At 47.7% G+C, this 24,393-nt stretch overlaps 7 protein-coding genes across 10 annotated transcripts; 1 reads left to right on the top strand and 6 right to left on the bottom strand.

The window, feature by feature from the left end:
• Positions 1–334: 334 nt before the first annotated feature.
• Positions 335–1,093, bottom strand: LOC6590713 (vacuolar protein sorting-associated protein 28 homolog). The gene has a single exon (XM_002016209.2). The coding sequence runs from the start codon at positions 1,055–1,057 to the stop codon at positions 422–424; it is 636 nt and encodes a 211-aa protein (XP_002016245.1). The 5' UTR covers positions 1,058–1,093; the 3' UTR covers positions 335–421.
• Positions 1,094–2,128: 1,035 nt separating this feature from the next.
• Positions 2,129–3,446, bottom strand: LOC6590714 (sugar transporter SWEET1). Its single transcript, XM_002016210.2, has 5 exons — positions 3,335–3,446; positions 3,191–3,268; positions 2,742–2,971; positions 2,508–2,683; positions 2,129–2,443 (listed from the first exon to the last, which is right to left on the bottom strand). The coding sequence occupies exons 1-5, from the start codon at positions 3,406–3,408 to the stop codon at positions 2,324–2,326; spliced, it is 678 nt and encodes a 225-aa protein (XP_002016246.1). The 5' UTR covers positions 3,409–3,446; the 3' UTR covers positions 2,129–2,323.
• A 260-nt stretch (positions 3,447–3,706) lies between these two features.
• LOC113565160 lies at positions 3,707–4,709 on the bottom strand. The gene has a single exon (XM_026986338.1). It carries the CDS (start codon positions 4,551–4,553, stop codon positions 3,846–3,848), a length of 708 nt encoding a protein of 235 aa, XP_026842139.1. The 5' UTR covers positions 4,554–4,709; the 3' UTR covers positions 3,707–3,845.
• A 213-nt stretch (positions 4,710–4,922) lies between these two features.
• On the bottom strand, positions 4,923–10,433 carry LOC6590715 (multidrug resistance protein homolog 49). 2 transcript variants are annotated; one of them, XM_026985226.1, is made up of 8 exons: positions 10,244–10,433; positions 9,205–9,351; positions 8,935–9,128; positions 8,628–8,873; positions 7,017–8,560; positions 6,508–6,950; positions 5,830–6,438; positions 4,923–5,764 (listed from the first exon to the last, which is right to left on the bottom strand). In XM_026985226.1, exons 2-8 carry the CDS (start codon positions 9,319–9,321, stop codon positions 5,015–5,017), a joined length of 3,903 nt encoding a protein of 1,300 aa, XP_026841027.1. In that variant the 5' UTR covers positions 9,322–9,351; positions 10,244–10,433; the 3' UTR covers positions 4,923–5,014. The 2 variants fall into 2 exon arrangements, with proteins under 2 accessions (XP_026841027.1, XP_002016247.1); XM_002016211.2 differs by having other exon boundaries at positions 10,137–10,433.
• Positions 10,434–13,073: 2,640 nt separating this feature from the next.
• On the bottom strand, positions 13,074–16,157 carry LOC6590716. The gene is made up of 2 exons (XM_002016212.2): positions 16,099–16,157; positions 13,074–14,628 (listed from the first exon to the last, which is right to left on the bottom strand). The coding sequence occupies exons 1-2, from the start codon at positions 16,100–16,102 to the stop codon at positions 13,238–13,240; spliced, it is 1,395 nt and encodes a 464-aa protein (XP_002016248.2). The 5' UTR covers positions 16,103–16,157; the 3' UTR covers positions 13,074–13,237.
• On the bottom strand, positions 14,723–16,161 carry LOC6590717. Of its 2 annotated transcripts, XM_026986545.1 has the most exons (3): positions 16,099–16,161; positions 15,901–15,933; positions 14,723–15,697 (listed from the first exon to the last, which is right to left on the bottom strand). In XM_026986545.1, the coding sequence occupies exons 1-3, from the start codon at positions 16,100–16,102 to the stop codon at positions 14,838–14,840; spliced, it is 897 nt and encodes a 298-aa protein (XP_026842346.1). In that variant the 5' UTR covers positions 16,103–16,161; the 3' UTR covers positions 14,723–14,837. The 2 variants fall into 2 exon arrangements, with proteins under 2 accessions (XP_026842346.1, XP_026842347.1); XM_026986546.1 differs by lacking the exon at positions 15,901–15,933 and having other exon boundaries at positions 16,099–16,158.
• An 824-nt stretch (positions 16,162–16,985) lies between these two features.
• On the top strand, positions 16,986–19,001 carry LOC6590718. 2 transcript variants are annotated; one of them, XM_026985599.1, is made up of 4 exons: positions 16,986–17,063; positions 17,930–18,321; positions 18,383–18,544; positions 18,608–19,001. In XM_026985599.1, exons 1-4 carry the CDS (start codon positions 17,030–17,032, stop codon positions 18,905–18,907), a joined length of 888 nt encoding a protein of 295 aa, XP_026841400.1. In that variant the 5' UTR covers positions 16,986–17,029; the 3' UTR covers positions 18,908–19,001. The 2 variants fall into 2 exon arrangements, with proteins under 2 accessions (XP_026841400.1, XP_002016250.1); XM_002016214.2 differs by lacking the exon at positions 16,986–17,063 and adding an exon at positions 17,524–17,607.
• The last annotated feature ends 5,392 nt before the right edge of the window (positions 19,002–24,393 follow it).

Consider the following 24,393-nt stretch of genomic DNA (forward strand, 5'->3'; position numbering starts at 1 on the left):
GGTGCGTAAGAGGAAACAGAACAGAACAGAGCAGAAACCGAACAGAAAGCAGAACAGCAGAAGAGTAAATTAAAACTACGAGTATATATATTAAAGAGAACTAAAACAAAACAACAAACATTACGTGGATGATAAAGATAAAGCGAAAGAAAACAAAACAAACAACAATTATTGTAATCGGTTTAAACTTATATGTATAATTATAACCTTAATATTTAAACTAAATACAAAAAAGAAGATACGATTAAATCCAAACAAATGCAAATCTTTTACCCATTTTTGTTTATCTGGAATGGAATAAAGACCACAGAGCTTTTATACACGAATAAACACGTTTTAATGTGGAATATAATATACTAATTTATTTTACATTTAGAGATACATTTGGAGGCTAAGAAACGAACAATGGCTAACGACCCGACTACTGGCTGTGCAACAGTTTGTTGAAGTCCGCGTAGGCCGACTCCAAGTCGAAGAGGAACTGACGCACTTGACCCTCTGTCAGCTCATCCGATGCCTGCATTTCGTTCAAGCTGCCCAGCCACTTGTCGACCTTTTGCTTGGCATCAAAGTCTTCGGGAATAAGGGACAGGCGATTCATGTTGTCAGCCAGGTCTTTCACATCGGGCTGCAGGGCGTCCATAGTGTTGATCTGTAGACGCAGCTTATCCATAATCGTTATGAACAGGGAGACAATCTCGGCAATGCACTTGGATGTGTTTCCCTTGTCGTCGCGTATGGTGATAGGGCGATCCTCCCGCATGCGCTCTAGCGCTGCTGGGCAGTCCAGACGGAACTTCTTGACGAACGTCTCCACTGAGGGGAACTCGTCGCACTGCACCTGCTTGAAGGCAATCTTGTACTGTACCAAGTACTTGGAGCACGCAGCCGTGTACTCCTGCGGCGTAATGCAGTCCCGAATGTAGGCCTTCTCCAGCTGCTGGATTGTGTTTATAATGGCGTACAAATCCGCCATGTTGTCGTACCTCTCACGCTCGCGGGCATTGCGATGGAGCTTCACCTCCTCGTACAGCTCAGGACTTTGTTCTTGCATCATTTTGAATGGCGAGATTCGAATTTTAATTATAAATACGGATATTTCAACAAAGGAACACGGTGATTCGTCATACGATTAGTCGATAATAAATCGACAATCGGTATAGCCCACATAACCCCCCTATAATTAAACCGTTCAACGACTTGAGGTAAATGGCGGCAAATATTAGTGATGGTAAATTCTTCTTGTAGATCCATGCCATATTTTCTCTGACCTTAAAAAAAAACACGATTTCTTTCATCTGAGCTGCGCTAACATGATTCAATTTTCATTATTTTCGATGGAATATTAAAATACCCCCTCGGCTTACAATGGGTTAATCGTCCTCGCCCACAAAATTTTCTTGGCGAGAGCAAAAGAGATTTGAAGAGAGCAAAAAGAGACGAGTGGTGCGCGCCAAATAAAAATTGTTTGAAATGCGCGACAAGGATTTAAATCCAATCCATTGGAATAAATTATGCACGCAAGCACGATTTGAGAGCGAAAATAATAATAATAATAAAAAGAACGCAGTGATTCTTCATAGAGTTGGTAAAAGAAACGATAGTGGTCTTGATGGTTGAAATCGAAATAGGCGATCGTCGGATGTTTCGGAAGCGCAAAATATTTCAGTTAGTAGTGAAACTCTAGTGAGTTCATTTTTTACATATGGATTTCTGCCTGTATTTACATACATATTTTTCGGTGAATGCCGTATGTGTTTTAAAGTATATTATATATATTATTATATTCTCATTCCGGCTGTCTGGATACCGGCGCTCCGACCGATCGCCGGCAATTTAATGAACTAATTTTTAACTATATCGCTTTTTCTTGTCCGATCTGGGCGTGTCACGCCTCCTTGTAATCGGGAGAACCAAGATTGATGATCGCTTGGATTCAGATTTCCTTCAAGGACAATGTTCGGGGTATCAATTTAAAATCAAGTTGTTAAATTAGATTACTCTATAACACATACATATATAACTTTTTTCGAAAACATTACAGCGTTTTATTCTTTAAGCAAGGACATAATGTACAGGATAAATCCTGATGGGCGCCAAAGATCAGCATAGTGATGTAAGTACACACTTTTGAGACAAATAATTTAATAAATACTTTAAAATATACAATCACTATTACGTACATATGTCTATAGTAAATAAGCAAGCAGCATATCCGCCCCGCTATACTTCTCGTATATTAAAATATACATACATATATCCTGCATGAGACGTGCTCTTATGCCAGAGGCGCATTTCCATATAACCCACATCCACTTAGTCTCTAAAATGGCACAGCCTGCTCGACTAGCTTATAGCCCTGCCCAGAGTAACTGCGTGGCGGGTACACCACGAACAGACTCAGCTGCAGCATGGACAAGAGGCAGCCGAGAAAGTTGGGTATCTAAAGTAAAGTAGATGTTTGCCGTTAATAATATATGTCTGGGGAATCATGCGAAAATAGGTACCTGGATAAACGAGTCCGATATGAGAATGCCGTAGATTAGCCACTGCAGGCTGACCAAGAAGGATGTGGCTATAAGGGGCAGTGGTAGGCTCTCAGAGTTTTTCGCCCGAATGACGTGCAGCAGAGTAGCCAGGGGGGCAGCAAAGAAACACACGGTGACAATACAGCAGAAAATTCCTGAAAAAGAAAAATTTTATTTTATTAATGTAATCATAGGTTCGGATACCTTTTATACCTGTAATGCGTATCATTTCGTCGCGCTGGTCTGCCAGTCGATTGGTATATACGACGACCGCAATCAGTACGGAAAGAACGAATGCAAATTGCCTAACGAAGGCACGTTTGTTCACAGTGAAGACATAGTAGATCAGCGTGTATATCAGAAAGAGTGTTGATCCAATTATGTTGACCAAAACAATGCTCTGCTCTTCGGTTAGAACGCCGTAACGCAGCCAAAAGCTACAGCTGTTAAAACAAATGGCATTTATTTAAATTGTTAAAGGCGTGAAAGCGTTCATCAGGTGCATCCAACCCTGCGACGCAACAGTAGACAATGTATCTCTTGACGTGTTCCACGAACACAATCAACTCTTGCCCTACAACGACAACCGCAACCAATTCAAATTTATCATAGGATGTCGAGCCATGTGGCCGGCAATGGCAACGTCGACAGTTTATACTTACGATAAGAAGCCGCAAATGAATGGAACTCCGGAAGAGTCGCCAGTGCTCTTCTTCTGTATGTACTTGCGGCATATCATGCTACATGAAAACAAATCGTTAGTTCTAATTGCTTCAAAAACATATACATAAATTGGAAATACTTACGCGCCGGACAGAAACTGAAATACGGTGCTGATCACCGCCGTTGTGGACAGCAGCTCATAGGCCACCGCCGACATAGTTCTCTTTCTGTTTTTTGCTAGTTATATATTCAAGCTTAACTATTTAAGATAATAATTTACGCGTATGCACAACGTCAACAAAAAATTAAACAGCTGCAGCTGAGATGGAATATAACATATCGCATCGAAATCATCGATATATCGATAGTCGTTTTGTGCATGGCACAATTAAAACAGGTAGGGAGAATTTTTGATCTACCATTTAATGTACCGTCCGTTAAATAATATATTCTATTGATACTAAATTCTAAATATGTTGCATTGTATAATTTATATTATATTTAATCAGGTGCAAGCAAATGACAGAAATATATATTTTAACCGACCCCCACCACCCCCCTCATCAAGTTCTTAACAAATTTTAGTTTAAAAATGCACATTCCCATGCCCGCTTATTCTAAGACATACGACACAATCAATCCTCCGGAATACATTCAAGTGTACATTCGATCAGCCCATTCTGTCATATTCTTGGGAATATGGACAATGTCGTCAAAATAGCTGGAAAGTTCATTGACATTTACATTATCCGAAGAGCCATTTCCGCTATTTAGATTTTGGCACTCTTGAGTCAGTTCATTAAAATTGTAGGGATTACTGGAAACGGTTCTCCCATTGCATATCAAATCGCTGTTCACCCAGTTTTCCGGGCCATCCATTTCCGCCAGGTTACTCTGGGCCCAGTCAAATCCCTCAGCCTTCGGTGTATTTTCCACATTGTGCAATAACGAATTCTTGAGCGCCCAAACCGAATCATTAGATTGAAGGACAGGTACAGGAAAGGATGGATGCCGCTGGAAAGAATTGCCTTGAGGAAATTCATGTGAGTTAATCTTCAGTTTGTCCAGCTCGACCGAAAGATCAACCCGGCCAGATATAGCTGCTTCAGGACCATGCTCCTTCTTTTGCTGCAGATAGTGGTTATTGCTCGCTACCAACCCGAGATTGATTATATTTTCGCACTCTTGAAACAGGACTTTGAAATCGTACGAATGTCTCGAATCAGCTGTCCTCTCGGTTGACCCATAGTATTCCGCCCAGTTTTCGGAGCATTCCATTGCCGTCTGGTTTCTATGGACCCACTCATATTCCCCAGCATTCGATGTGTTATCCACATATTGCAATGAGGAATGTCTTAGCATACCGACTGCCGAATTGTTAGCAAGGCCAGAAGTTGCTGGCGTGATGGGTGCTGTCTTCGTCCTGTACCACTCTCCTAATGGATGTCCTTGAATGTGCAAGTTGGCGTGTTCGTGTGACGATGACTTCAACGCTTCATCCGTTGAGTAAATTTTAAGTTTTTCAGCCTCGGACAAATTATTAATGTGTAGTGTAGAAGCCCAGATGTGTTTTCAGTGAGAGATACACAAATTCAAGGGCCTACTAGCACGGTAAAGCTAACTTCAAGTATGACTGAAAAAGGTCCGTCAAAGGAACATCCCATTTCGTGTATGGGATAACAACAACAATGTAATTTTAACCTAACCCTTGGCATCCACAAGGCCTGAAAGTCTATTTCGTAGCTTTTCTGTTTATTTATTCTATTCGTATCTAATTTCCTATTACTCTAATTTACACACTAAATAATGCCGATGGGTGTGTTTTATCCCGCCACCTGCTGCATCAGGTAGAGATTGGCGTATATGCGATTTAGAGCCATCAGCTCTTCATGCGTACCATGCTCAACGACCACACCTCTCTTGAGGACGCAGATCAGGTCCGCGTTCCGTACTGTGGTTAGGCGGTGGGCAATCGTGAGACAGGTACGTCCAGAACGAGCCTCGTCCAGGGCCTGCTGAACAACCTTCTCGCTCTCCAGATCCAGAGCAGATGTGGCCTCGTCAAGTATCAGAATCTTGGGATTTCTCACCAGAGCCCGGGCAATGGCAATGCGCTGCTTCTGGCCTCCAGAGAGCTGCGACGACTTGCCAAGGCGCGTCTCGTAGCCCTGCGGCAAAGAGCTGACAAAGTTGTGGATGTTGGACTTTTTGGCCGCTTCGATGATCTCCTGCATGGAGACCTCGTCCCGGAAGTTGTTCCCGTACGCAATGTTCTCGGCAATAGTGCGGTCGAAGAGCACGGGTTCCTGCGAGACCAGCCCCAGCTTGGAGCGCAGCGTGTCCAGAGGGAAGTCTGTGCTCGGCACTCCACTGAGATTCACCGATCCGGAGACGGGGTCATAATAGCGGAGCAGCAGCTGCACGCAGGTCGATTTGCCAGAACCTGACGGACCTACAAGAGCCACAGTCGTCGACTTCTTGATGGAAAGATTCAGGTTCTGCAGTATGGGAGTCCCCTTCCGGGTCGGATACTCAAAGCCCACGTTCTCGTACACAATGTCGCCCTCAGATTTCTAGAATAATAACAAAACCAGATGTCAGAACCCATGAAAAAGGTAATGGGTCGGAAGGAACTCACCTCCACGGTGTTGTAGGGATTCTCTGGCGGATTGGGTTGAGTGGAGTTGCTCTTAAACAGCTCCATGAGGCGGCCAGCGGAAAGGATGGCATCGTTCACGTTCGGGGCATAGGCCAACGCCTGGCCCAGCATCCAAGAACCGAAGATCAGGGCTTCCGCCACCTTGATAATGTCCTCATAATTGATAGCCTCATCGGCCACGAGCAGTCCACCATAGTACATGGATAAGCCATAGGCCAGGAAGGGAGCCGCCTGTCCCAGGGCAAAGACCACGCCACGGAAACGAACCTTGCGACGACAGGCAACATCCACGTTGTCGATCTGTTGGACGTAGGTTTCCAGGATGCGACGCTCCAGGTTCAGTCCGTTCACAGTCCGAATGTTGGTTATCGCCTCCACAGCCACCTGCGAAGCCTCCTCGACGGCCGCCTTGGCTGACTGGGCGCTCTTCATGATGAAGCGACCTTCCAGGTACACCGACAGGCAGACAAGCGGCAGGGTGGCCAGCGTGAGAAGCGTCTGTTGCCAAGAGAAGACAAAACCTACGACCATGCCGATGCCCAAAGTGGAGACGGCTTGCAGCATGACTCCAACGCGAGCACCGGTAGCCTGTAACCACGTGAGGATTGGGAGGATTAGCAGGATTCGCCAGACACACCACGTACTCTGCTAACTTACCCCCTGTACGTTGGAGCAGTCACTGGCCAGGCGGGAGCACAACGCACCCACCGAGTTCCGCTCATCGTCGAAGTAGGCAATGTCCTGGGACACAATTGTGCCGAAAGCCATGTTCCGCAGCCTGGTAGTCATCTTCACGCCCGCCGTAGTAAACATGTAGGTCTGTAGCATGGTCCCCAGTCCAGCCAGCACGCCGATCCCGATGAAGATGCACGATATGTTGATGACCTCGGCACGTACCACGTCGTCGTCTCCGTTGGCGAGCACCCCGAAGAAGTCACCGAAGAAAAGGCCCCACAGCGGGAAGGTTGCTCCATGCAAAACCGAGGCAATGCACCCGACCACAATGAAGCGCCACTCGGGGGCATTCAGCCTCATCAGCTGCGTGAAGGAAAACTTGGGAGCCTCCGGCTTCTGCTTCTTGCTGCGACGCTGCGAGCGACCTGCAAAATGGAAAGACGGTTGATGGTTATCCTTTGGGCTCCCGCATCACTAGCTCGTTAACTTACGTTTGCGACGGGTGCTGGCGCGGCTGAATCCACTTTCCCTGCTGGTCCCCGCTTCCAGTTCTGGCTCATCATCATCGGTTTCGTCATCCTCCTCCTCTTCGGAGAGGTTCTGTGCCTTTTGGAGCGCTCTATCTCCGGTCTCCTCCTGTTCCGTGGTCTCCTTCCGCCGGGTAATGTTCACCAACTCGCAGTACAGGCCACGTTGCTGCATGAGCTCCTCATGGGTGCCCTGCTCCGCCACCACTCCGTTCTTAACGAACACGATCTTATCGGCATTCGTGATGGTCGACAGGCGATGGGCCACCACCAGAGTTGTGGGTCCTTGGCTAGCCAGCTCCAGGGCGCTCTGCACCCGTTTCTCTGATGTGGGATCCAGGGCGGACGTTGCCTCGTCCAGGAGCAGGATCTGCGGCTTCCGCACCAGCGCTCGGGCAATAGCGATGCGTTGCTTCTGCCCGCCCGAAATCTGGGCGCCCTTCTCGCCCACATGGGTGTCGTAACCCTTGGGCAGTTTGCTGATGAAATCGTGACAGTTGGCGGCACGTGCCGCCCGCTCTATGTCCGCCTGTGTGGCTTCCGGGTGGGAATAGCGGATGTTCTCGCCGATGGTGGTGGCAAACAGAACCGGTTCCTGGCCAACGATGCCGATCTGCGAGCGCAGCCAGCCAACATTCAAAGAGCGCAGATCCCGTCCATCCAGTTTGACGCTCCCCTGCTCGGGGTCGTAGAACCGCTGCATCAGCTGGATCATCGTGCTCTTGCCGCAGCCCGATGCACCGACGAAGGCCACCGTCTGGCCCGGCTCCACGTCCACGGTCAGGCCCTTGAGGATTTCGACATCTGGTCGGGCGGGATAGCGGAAGTGAATGTTCTCGAAGCGGATGCGTCCCGTGATGCTGTCTGGCTTAGCCCCCATCTCGACCATGGGATCGATCTGGGACTGGCGATCGATGATTCTGAATAGGTTTTGTCCAGCGGCAGTGGCCACTGCCATCGAGTCGACGTGGGGCGAGGCGAAACCGAGATTCTGTGCTCCCATAATGACAGCAAACAGGACGATGACAAGGACCGCAGGTGTGTACTGGCGGTCCTCGAGGTTGCGATCCTCCAGAATGAGCTTCGATCCGTACCAAACGGCCAGGGCTATGCAAAGGTAGATAATCAGCCAGGTGACAGCACCGCCCAGGCCCGTGTAGAGACCCTTCTTGCGGCCTGTGGCCTCGGCGGGGATCAGTAGCTTGCCAAAACGATCCTTCTCCTTCTTTTGCCCGCTAAAGGCGAACACGGTGCGAATTCCGCTGAACACCTCCTCGGCCACATTGCTGGCGTTCGAGTAGGCCTTGAGCTCTTTTTCGGCTAGGGTGCCCTGCATCTTGCCCACCACTGTGCCGGCGATGATGATCAAGGGACAGCACCCGACAATCACCAGTGTGAGGCCCCAGCCGTAGAAGAACGAAGCAACAATGCCGACGACGAATGTCATGAACAGAAAGGTGACTATCACCACCTTCTCGCCGATTCCCTCCTTTAGCTTGTCCAGATCCCTGCAGAACAGTCAGTCAGCGGTCAGCTTGGCTGGGATCAACTTCATTCGGATGCGATTCAACTTACTCTGTCATCTTGCTGGCGAAGTTGGTACCGGAGGTGGTGTCGTACCACGTAATGTCCTGCCGCAGCATGGCCTCCAGGAACACCTTGCGGATGCGAACGATCTGGTTTAGCGCCACCCGGTTGGCAATGTCAACGGCTAGGGTGATGAGCACGAACATGGCGACCGATCCCACAAGACTTCCTACACCGAAGGCGATGGAGTCATCGATGATGGCCTGCTGATTCTCCTCCTTGCTGGCGTTCGTTCTGCAATAGATTTAAGCTAAATTGGGACTACTCCTGGGGACGGACTTTTCTCGGGACTTACAGTCGCTTTCCGCCTCCGAACATTGCCAGCGCGAATGTGGGCGAGGAGGTGCCCACTCTCACTGTGCGGTCAACGAGCAGGGACGTGAACTCTCCGTAGATGATCATGAAGAAGGGAATGAATGCTGATGCGACGGCAGCCACCACGATGCTGAACCCGATCAGCACTCGCTCGAACCTGGTGGAGTATCTGAACTGCAGATTGGAGGAGAACAAGCTCGATATTGAACGATATTCCATTTGCATGCTGATTGCATTCGGGGGCTCTCACCATATCCAGGTAGTTGTACTTCTTTTCTGTATTTTGCTGGACAGCTCCATCCTGTGCCAGGAAATCCCCCACTTGGGGCAGCTGCGATTCCTCCTTTTTCGTTGTTTTGAGATCCATTTTGTTGTTTGGGACTTTTGAAAATCAAACCTGTAAGCAAGGGGATTGGGTCGAGGTTAAACCAGGCTAACAAACACCTATTTGTTGTTGGTTTGAAACAAGGAATATTTTCTAGGTTGTATTTTAACAATAAAACAATCAGTATTGACTTATGTATTTGGTTCAGTGACCCACCAATGTATCTCTATGTATACCTCAAAATCTTTTCGAGCTGATTGCTAAACGAGCAATAAATGCCACTGTAAAGTACTATCTTGAAGTCTAACTAATTTAAGGTTTATTGCAACAATAATATTCATGGCATTGGCTGGTCATTTCAAAAGGTCTCGGTGGTTAGTCTCCAAGTCTTTTGTAAAAAGGAAATATCATGCCAACGACTTTATATGCTCCTCCACTTCGATGACACTTTGAATTTGAAACTGATAAGTTTCATATTGAATATATCCGAAAATAATAGGTATTTATTTGAACAGATAACTTTTATTGTTCAATTTTTGAATCTTTTTAAGACGTAGAAATACTTGGATAAGTTTTGTAATTACTTATTTATTTATGTATTAGTTTATTTATTCATATTGAATATGCATATTGATATATGCGAAGCACGAGCACAGATCGAACCCGCAAAGTGCAAGCACTGATGAAAAAGTGAGAACCATTTTCCCAAGTCAATTTAAGGAAATTAGTCTGATTGCGCAAATGAAAAAGCATCCATATATTAATAAATTAACAACAATTGGAAAGTGGGATATTTTCTCGTTCATTACGATTCTCAATTGACAATTGTCGATCTCCGCGCACAGCTTTACACTCACCTCTATACTCTAGACTGTATACTCTGGACAGATCTATGTATATATATATGGGTTCCCCAGATTGCACACACTCCCCAGAGATTTCGTTCCCCAATTTGGACACTTACGCAGCACGTGCCGATTTTTCGGACGGCAATCAACGACGGACTGATTGGACGGGACGCGTCGGTTCGTTTCACGTTCTGTATCTTTGGCACGAGTATGGTATGGTATGCTATGGTATTGTATGCTCCGTGACAGACTATCACTTGGTCAAGTGCAAGAGCAGGGTAGAGTAGAGGCTGGCGTCTGGAGTCAGCGAGCGCGCGATTTGAACTGGACGAGTCCCAGTCAATTGGTTGCGACGACAGCTCGGTTTCAGATCTCGGGTCGGCATCGGCTTCGGAGACCGCAATAAACACGATCGTATAATTTAATCGGTGCTCCCCCTGGCAACCGCCGTCGCGACGGACGCGCTCCAATTGGGGGAGCAATACTCATTCCTGGTTCGGTCCTGACTGGTAAACAGTTTCAAGCCAAACAAAAACAGTTCGACAAGTGATTATAGTCCCCACATGCAGATTAGGTAGATTAGATAGACTCGGATAGACGACTCTGCTCTGCTCGGCTCGGCTCTCCTCTGCTCTCGGTTCGTTCAGGTCTGGTCTTATTGGAGGCATAACCTGTTTGTCTGTTTACCCAACAAATGAAACCCGCTTGCATTCTGCAGAGGAGGCTGGGCTGGCTTTGGCTCTGGCTCTGGCTCTGGCTGGGAGTAAGCGCGTATTCCAATTCCATTTGCGTGCATGGATTTCCCCTCTGGGGTCGTTTAAGCAGAACTCGACAGATCGGGGGACTAACCGAGACGAAATCTGTATCGCGTGCGAAAACCGTGATTCATCCGTTTCTCAGGTGTTCTGTGAAATACCTGTGGATGCGTACAGGCATTCCCACGTGTGGATCGCGCTTGACAGTTCCGATGACAATCACTTGATTTAGTTTGATTATTTCACCATTCCTGACAGCGGTTGAGAGATATTCGAAACTTTTCCAACAAGAATCCTCCATAAACAGAACGAAATCTTATCTGTAAATGTAAAAACGTTTATTATACAATCAAACCACAATAAAAAATTATACGTTTGTACCTTTGACAGCAGCAAATAGTATTCAATTCAGAGATGTATGTACATACGAGTATTATTTGCAAGCCAGATAAACCGAATTGTCGCAATTTAGACAAGGCGAGTCGAATAGATAATTGCTGCAACAAGCTGAGATCTAGCCTCGTCTCGTGGTGAAATAGTTGTGTTTTGGTTTGGTTTTATTTCCTTTGGGCGAGGTTATGGTTATGACCGCTGTGATGTTTTCCGCTTTGACCGAACGAATGAACGAACTTCCGATTCCAAAAAAACATGTGGATGTTTATAGCACAGTGTGGTGGTAGTGGGGGTAAGCACTGGACAAACAGCCACGTATTGTACCTCATCTGAGAGGAAAGCGCGTCTGTATTTGCCCATCCGATGGGTACTTGTGGTTTTTATTTGTCTTTTTTTTCTACACTCCGGTGTGACCTGTTGGAGATATCATTCTTATACAAAGCTGCGACCCCTATATTCTAAATTAGCATGCCACGATTCTCAATATATCAAAGGGATCTCAGATAGCAGAGTTATAAACTCCCGAAAATGCAGTCAATTTCAGGCGATATTCAGGGTCAAGCAACGTGCGTCAACGCTCTATTCTCTATACTCTATATTCAAAGAGGTCATAGAGGCAAAAGCTGTTGTCATGTCCCCATGTTATAGTGAAATTGCACAGAAGATGTAAACGAGCTTTCGGAAGCTTTCATCAAGAAATCGTTTCCGCCCAGCTGACCACTGGGAAGTTCCAAACATACATAGATCAAAGCTTGCCCAAGAATGAATTGCAATTTATAGAAATCTCCAGAGTAATTGTACATTGTACACGCATACATACATATATGAGCTTTAATTTGCACCGTTTTTTTTTGCAGTGGACGTACACAAAACAAAACAAAGCGTGACGCAGACGCACATTCATTTTCTCTTTCCCACTCTGCTTCTCTTTTTGACTACATGCATCTCTTCGCCTTAAATAAAATCCCCAATCCGTTTAAAGAAGCCTTTGTTAATAACGAGTATTTATGGGATGATCATTAGCTGCATTTTGGCGGTATGTTCTGTATATTTTATCGAAGTTCTTCCCCGAAATGTGAAAATTGTTGCGTTTCTAGAGTTTCAACAAAATGCTAATTCGATTTCTTTAAAATTTAATATTATAATATATAAGAATAATTGATAATATCTATTCTCTGTTCCTGTTTTTATCAAATTTTTCCGTCATCGCACAATTTTTTTAATTATTTGAGACTTTTAACGAAGTTTAACGAAGTAACAGCCGCGAAAATTTAAAATTTTGCTCAGAATGCTAGCGATGATATATTTTCAAGTGATTTATTTTTAATAATATCGATATTTTTTTGACTATTTTTTAACAGAAGTTTTTATTCAGTTTTTTTTTTTGAGTGGATTTCTTTGCTAGCTATTAGTGTAATTATTGGTAGATGATTGTGGGATTCTAGAACCAGGCCACGAACCCAAAGAATATGAATGCGAAATTAAATTGCGTAAAGTATGGAATTAGTAATCTACTAATGTAGTCCATAGCTAGAAATCTACAGGTGCAGCTATTATCTATCGATATCCACTATATAGACTGATAACGTAATCAATAAATGTTTGTGATTGCAGACATAATTATGATACAAAAAATATATTTCTGTTTTTTTGGCAGCAATCCAAACGAAATTCATATTCCATGCGATAGGGTTGAAACCTTATACCTTATACCTTTTGGGTATCTAAAGATACCCAAAACAGGTATCGCGTGATTCACGACTTGGAACAGAAGCATCAGTCACGTTTTCATCGCTGATTAACTCAAAGGGTGAATAAATATAATTAGTGAAAGGACATAATAGATAATAAATAAATGTGACAAAGTATATAGTAAGTAAATGTGGGTAGATCCTTTCGTAGAGGTAGGTAGCTGCTCTCGATTCGTTTCGGTAGTTTCCGTTTTTGGATCAATATCGATGCTCAGTACACCAGGCGCATGGCCTGCTGGCTGTGGTAGAGGTCACTGCGGACCAGGACCTCGTAGCTGCTGATGCGGATCTCCTGGCCGCCAAACGGGATCTGGAGGCAGCGATTCGACTGCTGGAGCACACCGGGCGTCAGACTGCCACAGTAGTGGGCGCGTCCAACGTACAGGGGCTCGCCTCCGGGTGACCTTCCCGCCATCACGGCGCCGGGGGCAATACTGCCTTCATAGGCGCGCACCCAGTGGTACTTTCCTTGCCCCAGCAGCACCTGGTACGTGGGCTCCAAAATCTCGCGTCCGCCGTGAGCGATGTACGCACATCCCTGGCTGGCAACTGCCTTGCCCGGGACGTGGACACCTGCATAGTAGGCGCGGCAGACGAGCAGCTGCTCCATGTTGCTGTCGTGGCCTCCGATGACGGCCTCCGGAGAGTAGAAGTAGCCCGGACCAGCGGTCACCCAGACGTCGTAGCCGCTTTCGTAGCCGTAGGATGAGGACACTCCATACGCCGGAGGGGCATACTCGGCCGGAGTGTAGGAGGAGCCGGCAGCTCCGTAGGAGTCCATGGGTGGCTTGTACGTCTCCGCTGGTGTGTATGATGGTGCGACGACAATTGGAACCGGAGCCACTGCCGCGGGGGTGTAGGAGGGGGGCGGCGGTGGGGGTTGCTGGACAGGTGGCATCACTAAAACACCGCCCGGTGGCGGTGCATGTGCGGGACTGGGCATCACAAGGACTCCCCCCACCGGCGGCAGAGGATCAGGCGTGGGCGTATAAGCTGGTGGCCTGTCGGTCATTGGGAACGGCATTGCGGCCAGATGCGGATACTTATACGGCTTCTCAACCACAGGCGGAGCGGGTGTAGGTGGAGACGGGGGCGGCGGCGGTGTTAGTGGACACTTCTCCAGCTCCTCCGGCGGCGGCGGCGGTGGCAGCTGCCAGCCGGGCACAACCCTCCTCTCCTCCACGAGGATCTCGTACGAATCCAGCCGGCGCTCGGCCCCGCGAAAGGCGATAAAGAGAGCCCGATGGACGGAGGATATTTTGCCGATGATCAGGTGGCCCTCGTAGTGGCCGCGGCCAATGTAGACGGGCTGGTCCAGCGAACTGCGTCCGCAGAGGACGGCCTTCTCGGGTATGACGTGGTCGTAACATTTAACCCACACCAGGTTCTGACCACACAGCATCTCGAAGATGTCCTTGGGCAGCGCCTCGCCGCGATTGGAGACGAATCCGATCTGCTTGGAGGGCACCACTTTGCAGACCATCATGTCGCCTTCGTGCTCGGCCCGGCCCACGTAGATCATTGCACCGTCCTCGTCGTTGCCGCCCACCACAGCGTCCTCAGGGATGGAAGAGTAGGCCGAGGACTGTACCCATTTGTAGGCTGAAACGGAGGAGAGTACGGCGGTGTTAGTACGGGTTGGTAGAGGAGACGCCTCAAGGGTCAAGGATAAGGGTAAGAGTAAGGGCAACCAGGGTTTCTTTAGGTTAGCAAAGATGGGATTTTATTGGATAAGTAACGCAGGGTTACAGGGTTTAAACTTAGTTCAATACTAAATGCAGTTCGTGGCTTAACGGTCCGGGGATTCGCATTCACTGCCTGCAGAGCACTTCGTACGAGTCGAGACGGATCTCCCGGCCACCGTACGGAATGTAGAGACAGCGCTGGCGCGACGAGATCAGACCCGGAGTCAGGCTGCCCTGATGGTGTCCGCGGCCAAAGTAGATGGGATCTCCATTGCGGGCACGACCCGTGGAAACGGCATTGGGTGGAATGCCGTGATGTTGGACATGAATCCAGACGTATCCGTAGCCGGTGAGCACCTCGTATGTAGGCTTCTGGAACTCGTAGCCTCCGTAGCAGACGTAGGCGCATCCCTTGCTTGGAATCACCTTGGCTGGGAGCATCTCGCCCTCGTGCATGGCCCGTCCGGCGTAAATGGGAGTCCGGTCAGAGTCATGGCCAGCGACAACAGCTCCAGGCGGAGTGTAGGCGGGCGAGGCCGAAACCCAAACGTCCCGCTGCTGGTAGATCAGGACTTCGTAGGTGTTGATGCGGACCTCCTGGCCGCCGAAGGGGATGTAAAGGCAGCCGTGCGAAGGATGCACCTTGCCGACGCTCAAGCTGCCGGCATGGTGACCCCGTCCCACGTAAAGGGGCTCGCCGGTGCGTGTAGTACCACTGCGAACCGCATTGGGCGGCACACCACCGCTGCAGCTGGGCACCCAAGCAAAGCCCTGTCCAACCAGCACCTCGTAGTGGGTCTTCGAGTGTTCCGCTCCACCATAGGCCACATAGGCACAACCCTTGCTGGGAATGACTTTGGCAGGCAGGTTTTCGCCCTCGTGGAAGGATCGGCCCACATAGATGGGGCTGCGATCCGAGTCGTGGCCACCGATGACAGCGTAGGGTGGCAGTGCGGCGTATGGAGTTGAGTGCACCCAGGTGTGTTCTGCAAGGAGAGGACCAAAGGAACCGATAAGCTTTGACTGCGCGATAAGATAACACTATGTTCTTTCTTTTTTGTTCCTATATACTCAAGGGTGCCGTGTATTTCGACAATGAATTGCTATTCATTGGTTGGGGAATCGGTTGGGGGAGGGGGGTTTCTACATATTCTACGAAAACTGGGTTGACTGGGCGCACTCGTCCTACCAATGCTCACAACTGCTCCTGGCTGCACGGCGCCTGGAAGAGTGCAAAGAAAAACGGAGAACCAAACAGGAGAGAAATGTACTCAAGTCAGATACAGATCTGCGGGCGGGGATTGGATTGTGGGATGCGTGGAGGGTGTTTTTCGACTTTGATCCGAACCTTTAACCGATTTTTGATGCAACTTCTCATGGTACATACCCATTTTGATTTTCTGTAGATATGGGGGGTGGCGTTCCTCTGTATAAATGGAATACTTTGTACGATATTGAAGCGACTTCACAGCTTGAGGTTTGTTTTTCCACTGAGAAATTGGTCAGTAGCGGAGTGGCGTTAACACTGCGCACCCCATCCAAGTTGATTTATCGGCTTTTCTTATCAACGAGCTTTTTTATGTGTAAATAACCCTATCATATGGGGTAGGTACATACATATGTACATATATCTGAATGGGAAGGAGCATTTGTGCGCAGAGTACGGCAATAGGTATTGATAGTGAGGCCTTGATTTCTGCGCTTCGATATCTCTTGTATTTTCCTGTTCTTGAAAAACTCAAGTATCACGCATATAGTACTATGTCCGGGAATGAGTCATTAGTCGCTGGGCCCAGAGAGATTTTCCCTCTGTGATGGGGAGGGTGAGGGTACAGAAAGCGAAAGCAGGTGTTCCATTTCAATGAATCCATAAAATAATATGACAACATGCCAGTAGCAGATATGTATTGTCGAAAAATCCCCCGAAACAATATTCCACAAAAGTTGATTAGCCTTTATCTAGACAAAAAGGTGCGAAAGGTTCATATACATGTATACATGCATATGTACTCTCCAGATATTCTGTGACGAATGATGACGCATTCATAAGGAAGTATATTCCGACAGGATTTGTATTCAATGTTATTCGTAGACAAAAAGTTGACTCCACCACAGTGTGTTGTACTTCCATATGGAAATCAGATATTTTTTGAGTCAGAAAGTCGGCCTTTTCCTCCTGTCTAAATTTAAGTCTCAACAGAGAATCTCAAAAGTTTCGGCCCTGACTTTCAAAATCCAGATGTACAAGAAATAGACACAGAAACTAACCGACACCCCATCCCATTTCGGCCCTAAAAATTTCAAAATTTTTCCCCAATATGTATTCCCAAGAAATCTACGAAATGGCCAACCGTAAGTATATATATCTGAGCGACAGAATTCAGGGTTGAGGCACGGACATACGTGTTCATGAGGAGAGGTACACTTTACGAGCTTATTGATCGAAGTTATTTTCGACTAACGGCGATAAGATTCCCGTACCAGGCCAATCGCTCAAAGATAAGGTCCAAAAATCTATACACATCTATATACATCTATAAATCTATACAATGTATATATATATTTATATGATATATAGATGGATTGAATAATGACTGCTTCCTGTTAGATGATGGTATCTTGAAGGAGCAAAGATCCCCATTACATTACACTGTTTACCACAAAACACAGTGACACAGCGACCGCATGGGCCCTATGACTTTGACTAAGATATCTTATCAAAGTCAGTTAACATTGCCAGCCGATAAGGAAGCAAAAGACCGCCGGCACAACAGCTTTTAAAACGCAGCTACAGCCACGACTGCTAGCCAGTCATTAAAATCAGCCCGTACTGCACGGTCCCTACCCTACGCTCTCTTTTTGAAGAAATAATCCCACACTCAACGACACACCATGGGTAAGGTTTGACTGGTAGATTTCCTGCGAAAAGTGCTTCAAAATAAACCAACGAATAAGTGCCGAAGAACCATCGATACCAAGTTCAGCTGACAGTGAAAATCCCCTGGAGCTTCGGTGGCTTTCTCATAGATCTTACGATTTCACACCCCGTGAGATAACAGACCAAGTTCTTGTTATTAATGTGCGAGGGGTGTGGTGTGGTGTGGCAGGCCGACTGTACACATCAGCAGTCAAAGCACCGGGCTGGGCTGAGCTTTAATCAGTAAAATATATTTTGACAAACGTCAGGTCTAACCTTGGTCCACATTTTCCCTCTGCAGACCACACCTGGATCAGCCGCAACGTCTTCGACCAGCTGCCGCCCTGCGCCATCGTCGCCGGACACGACTCGGACAATGATCCCATCTATGTGGGCCGTGCCTACCACAACGGAGACATGCTGCCGGCCAAGGTTATTCCCAACAAGAACCAGGCCTATGTGGCCTGGGGCGGCGAGGAGATCAACAAGCACGACGTAGAGATCCTCACCGGCGACCACTACGTCTGGATCCCGGCCAGCGGCGGACACGTTCCTCCCCATGCCCTTCGCGTGGGTCAGACCTCCGACGGAGAGCCTCTGTTCATTGGCCGCGGCTACTTCCAGGGCAGCCTGACGCCCGGCAAGGTGCATCCCTCGCACCACTGCCTGTACATCCCCTTCGGCGGAAAGGAGGTAACTATCCCGCAGTCGTCTCGAAAGGAGCCATCACACTCACGTATCCCTTCGCTTACAGCACAGCCTAGAGGCGTACGAAGTGCTGGTCCAGCCGGAGACATGGATCTCTTCCTCCGGTGGCCATATCGTGCCCGGAACAGTCCAGGGCGGACACGACACCGATGGCGATCAGATCTTTGTGGGCCGCGCCTACCACGAAGGTGATTTGCTGCCAGCCAAGGTATGAAAGCATCCAAGCCAGCTGCAAACCACATCCCTAATGCCTTTCTTCGTTCCGTTGCAGGTGGTTCCCAACAAGGGCTGCGCCTACGTGGCATACGGCGGCTCCGAGCACGTCAAGCACGACTTTGAGCTGCTGGCCGGATACGGCTATGGCTGGGTTCCTGACAGCTTTGGCAATGTGCCACCAAATTCCATCGTCTGTGGCCGCACCACGGAGGGCGAGAACCTGTACATTGGCCGCGGCTACCACAGCGGCAGCCTGACTCCCGGCAAGGTCCATCCGTCCCACAGATGCCTATACATCCCCTTCGGTGGCGAGGAGGTGCGCCTAGATGCCTATGAGGTCCTCGTCAGGGGCTAAACGGTGTTTTCTTTAATTTGGTATTTCGTCAGCAACAATATTTATATTCCATCAGTCACAAAATAAACTTTGATTCATTGAAAACTCAAGCCAACGAAACAATTCTTAGCTTTATTCTCGCGATGTTCAGTGGAGAAAACATTTTGTGGATTTGATTACACCAGAGGTCGTTGGACAGACTTTACCCCTTGAAGAAGGTCTAGACTCCAGAAGAAAAAAAGTTTCCAAAGATTAAAGCGAGTGCATTGCTGGATGTGGATAAGGAGTACCATATAATGAGCAACGAATATCTTATACGTATGTACATACATATGTATGTATATACATATAGAACAAAGTGTATTCCTCTCTACAGAAAAAGATCCATCAAGAAAGCTGAGTACCAAAGCGCAGATAGATATATTCAGTGGATAATCAGATCCCTCGAGATTGAATCTGCAACTGAAATCGCTCACTGTTTTCTATAGCTACTCAACTGTTTGGAGATCCGATCGATCCATCCCCATCGTATGCTTCACTTTGTTGAGCTTTCGATGAGCTTTCGAATGGAACTCTACATGGCATGTAGAATGACACGTATGCACGTAGAGTTACTCGCATCCGTCGGATACTTACGAGTATATACTTTTCTCTCTTTCTCACCCTTGAACCGATTGATTCCATTCGTTTGGCTACCAGAGTATAACGATAGCCGTTCTCCGATTTGCTCGCTCGTTTTCTCTTCGGAACAACTCTCTCGTGATTGGTGGTGGTTTGAACGAGCGTCGAATTCAATTGGCTGTGGTGGCGATACGCTGTGGACGTACAACATGTGGCAAGTAGTAAGTGGCCAAGCCAAGAGGCGTGTATCGCTCACCGCATTAATTGCGTTGCATTGGTTCCTGGAAGGCCAAATAAGAGGAACACACACCCCACATCAGGCTTCACATCGGCATATTCATCGTATTCTGCACTTGGTATTCATGCCAAGAAGCATTTCTTATGGGTCTTACGGTCACGAAACTGGTTTTCGGATGGAACCACATATTGGGCCTGTAAATACCGTCGCTTCTGTGCTTCTGACAACAACCATTCAAACCGGCTCCAACGAGACTTAAAAGGAAGAACGGTTCTCAGTATCAGGACAAGAAATGATTTATTGATCGAAAAATTACCGATTTTTGAGCTATATAAATAGAAATAGATTCATAGAAACTTGTTATTACCATTTTGTCTGTCTTCTATCTCACATAAAGCATAGAAATCCGATGGGTCACCGCACTATAACATCTAGCCGTAGTACGATAGATAGCCCAAAATATTTAGAAAAGCATTTTATTAACTGTACTTGATTAGCTTTATTATGGTAGTACTTCCAGTGAAATTTATTTTTTTTTTCTTTTATCTTTCTTGAATGGATCTCACTTCTTTTCTTGGGAGAATAAAAGGACTGCCTAAGTGTCAAAGAGTGCTTATGAGAGGCACCATTTTGGGAGTCGGGAACTTATGTAAAGGATATGACCATATGTTAAAAACGCTAAGTACTACTTAATCATTGCTTTAAGGATATTTTTCAGTATTCTTTTTGTATTGCAAAATGGTAATTACTGAATTAGCTGATTGAACGCTTTTTTCTTGGATTTGCGGTTCTCCTCGACTCGAAAAAAACTTTGGGTTGGCTTTAAACTTGATTTTAGCCCAGAAATTAAACCAAAAGGCTCTATATTTACTATCAAACATGCAGAGAAGCCATCATTTATAAACCCTACATAAACGAAATAAACCCATGTAGCACACTCCGTTGCCCCAAAAAAAGCCCCACAGCCAATATAAATTCTTATAATTTAATTTTGCTATTGAAAAACACATACACACACATGGATGTGGGTACGGGTACGGGTACGGGTACGGACACAGATAGAACCCCCGCCTCTGAAGTATTGTATCCATTTAGCTGAAAAGATATTAAAAAGCAACTGTGATGCTATCAGAGACCACATCCCAGCGAAGCTTCCTTTGGCCGTGCCGCCGCGCCGCCAACCCTCGAATAACTGTGAAAATGCTCGGAATTCCTGCCCCGAGCAACAACAGCGACAACAGCATCGAGGAATATCAGTTTCTACAGAGGAATGACAAAATTTCGCCTCCGGTCTGTCATTGTAGCTGTATTTGTGCCGCCTAGCAGCGTATCTGTTGTTTTTGGCGAGTCGTCTCGGATGGTGTGTGGAGTGTGGTGTATGGAGGGGAGTGCGTTGAACGCACACACAAACACACACACACACAGAAAAACATCGGTTTTCTACCCACTCATACAATACATAGTCTCATAGTACATAGAGAGGAAGTCTTATGTACTCCGAGCCGCCGCACAACAAATGCGATACAATTAGTTGCTGGAAAGCCAAAGTACGATTCGATGCTGCCTCCTCTACATAGTGGTGTGGATTGGAGTGGTGTGTGCGTATTCGTGTGCCTGTTGTACTGGAAGGGTGGGTTCGGTTCGGTCCGTTCGTTGCGTTCGCTCCTCTGCCTCTGGCTGCGTCGCTGCTTGGAGTGAAATTTCTTTGAGCTGGGCAGCGTTTAAGCGGTGCCCTGTAGTATGAGGGTTGCAGGGGTGGGGGAATAAAATAAACACATAGTATATACGAATCGAGAGAGCAAAACGGAATCGAGAATGGTACATGCACAAAAATGGAAATGTGCGACTACGCTTTGTTAAGCCCTCAGCAGCAGCGGGCCAAGGCAGCGGTGGGCGTTTCGGTACATAAAACGACACCGAAACCGAAAACCTTTCTCGAATTTAATACCAAAAACGGCCTCCTATCCAATGCACTGAACTGAAACGTCGACTGCGATGCCAGCGCCAGCGCCAGTCCCAGCGCCAGCTTTTGAACAAAGCTTGAGCAGAGACCGTTAGTTAGTTGCCAGGGCTGCTGTATCTCTGCTGCTCGTCTAATTAGTTTTTGGCGTCTAAAAATAGAGACGATATTTAATTTCCGAAGGGGGGCTGCTCCGGCACAAACATAACACATTTCATCTGGCGCTTCAGTCCCCGTCCCGTCCCCGGCTCCAGTCCGCTTATGCGTGATAATTCAATTAGGAATGTGTGAATCAGCAGCAGCAACAATCAGCGGCAGCCAGCAGCCGCAGCAGCACCAAAGTGCAGCGGAAGCAACGAGAGAAAAAGAAACAGAAACAGAAACAAGAAACTCGAAAAAAAATTGTCCCACCAAATGCTCTTTCCAAAACGCAACCTCAATAGAAACGCAAGACCAAAGAGGAACGACGAAGCGGAAGGAGGGAGAAGGGAGAACGAGAAAACCATGTCCATGTTGCATGCAACCCTGTTTGTACATAAAAATAGCGGTCGAGGCAGGCCACGGACGCCAGCCGAGGCAGAGAAACACAACTGGCAGAGGCAGAGGCAGAGGCAGTGTCAGTGGCAGCGGCCGTGGCAGAGAGGTAGACGTAGCTGTAGCTGTAGCTGTTGTGGGTCTATGGAGCGGAGGGACGTGGTGCGGGGCATTATGTGCGCAGCTTGTGCGCCTCGAAAATACATATTTCAGCATGAAGCATGGGTATGGGACACTGAGTGCGCAGGGGCGTCGCGCCGAAGGGATCGCTACTGGCGAAAGGGGGCTGCTTGGGTGAACTGCTTGCATCGCAATCGTTTAACTAAATCCAAAAGGGGACTTGTAAATGCTATCAAATGCTCTAACCCCCTCTGGTAGACGTCCCTGTGTGATGTCTTGTCTCTTGCAGTTTGCTGTGAGCACATACAACTTTATGTACACACGAATGCCATGTACAGCATTCGCTGCACACTATGTACACATGCATTTATGTAGGTAGAACGCTGGTACGCTCGTATGTACTCAAGTGTGTGCGATAGTGTCGAGGACGTTAACGTCCGACCATCGACAACAGTAACAGCAGCTACGGCTCCAACAGAACGAACTCCAACAACAACTACGGTCACATTACCAATTTAAATTCCCATCCAATGTCCGGCACGTAACGAATGTGAGCAGCACACACAGCGCTGATAGAAGAGGGACCGAGAGAAAAAGAAGAGTACTTAATGAGCATTGCCAGTTGAACGAATGCGTAGCAGAGAATATACATTCAAGTATACATATGTACACATACATATATAGAGTATGTACTCATGTACATGGGTATGTGTGTGTGTGTGTGTGTGTGCTATCAAATTAGGTTCGTTTGCTGCCTTTGGGTCGTGCTTGCTTCGTCTACTTTTTTGTCCAAAAGCACCCTTGTGCCGCCACTGGCGTCCCTTCTGCTTCATCCTCCCCTCCCCACACTTCTTCTGCTCTTTCTTTTCTGCTGTTGAAGTGGGCGTGAGTGTATGCGTGCTGGTGTGTGTGCGTGTGAGCCTGCTTATCGACTATGTAAACCGCACGGCTCACTGGCTCTGCCCCCGCTGCCGCTGTCGCTGCCGTTGCCGTTGCCATCGTCGTGGCTGGGGCTCGCTCGCTGTCGTCGTCATTGTGGTTACCGTTTCATATAGTCAGGCGGCCAGGGATCGCCTGAGTGGTTTAAATAGTACCAAAGTGCTACCCTTACTCCTCCCCTTCCGAGGCACGGTGCTCACCACCACACCCCTGTCAAAATGCTGTGGCATGCTGATAATTCAATAAAAAATTGAGGCAAGAGTTGATGAGTTGCTCCTGCAAATTGTGGATGGTACGGTAAATACACAAGCACACAAAAGTACGTGCAGCAGTGCGTATGTGTCTGTGTGTGTGTTTGCCTTTTTCGGTACGCTCGTGTGGCTCTCAACCAAAAACACTCGACATCCTCCCGGCCAAAGAGGAGTGGAATGGAGCGTCAAAGGCAAAGGCAGAGGCAGAGAACCACTCGCAAATGGCAACGTCATGCAGCTGTCCCGCCACAGCACAGCATCCATCGCCACCACCCCATGGACGCCACCCAGTCGTAACTTCATTTGCAATGCAAACAGCAAAGCTCCCACTCAGAAAGCGGCAGGGCAAGACAGAAGGGGGGACGTTGGGGGACGTAGCGCTGCTTGTGTAATCAACTAATTACAGCAGCCACCAATGTTGGCGCCATTAAGGCAACGCCAACTCACGAAGGCCCCCAACTCATTTATCTAATGTTAAAGTGACTTTTAAGACCCAACCTCATCGCATCTCACCTCAGAGACAATTGAGTGGCTCTCCGCCAGACCTCTCTGCCACTCAAATCAATCAATGTGCCGTCCCCCAATACCACAACCAGAGCCAGAACCAGATCCACATCCACTCAACACCCCCTTCCATGACTGAGGAAACTTTACCGTTCTCATAACTTATGCCTCCCCTGTCGGTCCGCACTCGCTCGTTTAGCAATTCGCGCAGTTATTATTCCTATTTCCGGTTCAGGATTTTCGTTGATTTTTCGTCTTGTGTTTGGGTCCAGTCCAAGCCCCGAACTCTGGCGTCTCTCTGACGCACCGCAACCTCTACCGATCCCTCCTCTGCCGTACC

Source organism: Drosophila persimilis, unplaced genomic scaffold (assembly GCF_003286085.1).
Source record: "Drosophila persimilis strain 14011-0111.01,24,50 unplaced genomic scaffold, DperRS2 tig00000002-arrow-pilon, whole genome shotgun sequence".
Classification (NCBI taxonomy): Eukaryota; Metazoa; Arthropoda; class Insecta; order Diptera; family Drosophilidae; genus Drosophila; species Drosophila persimilis.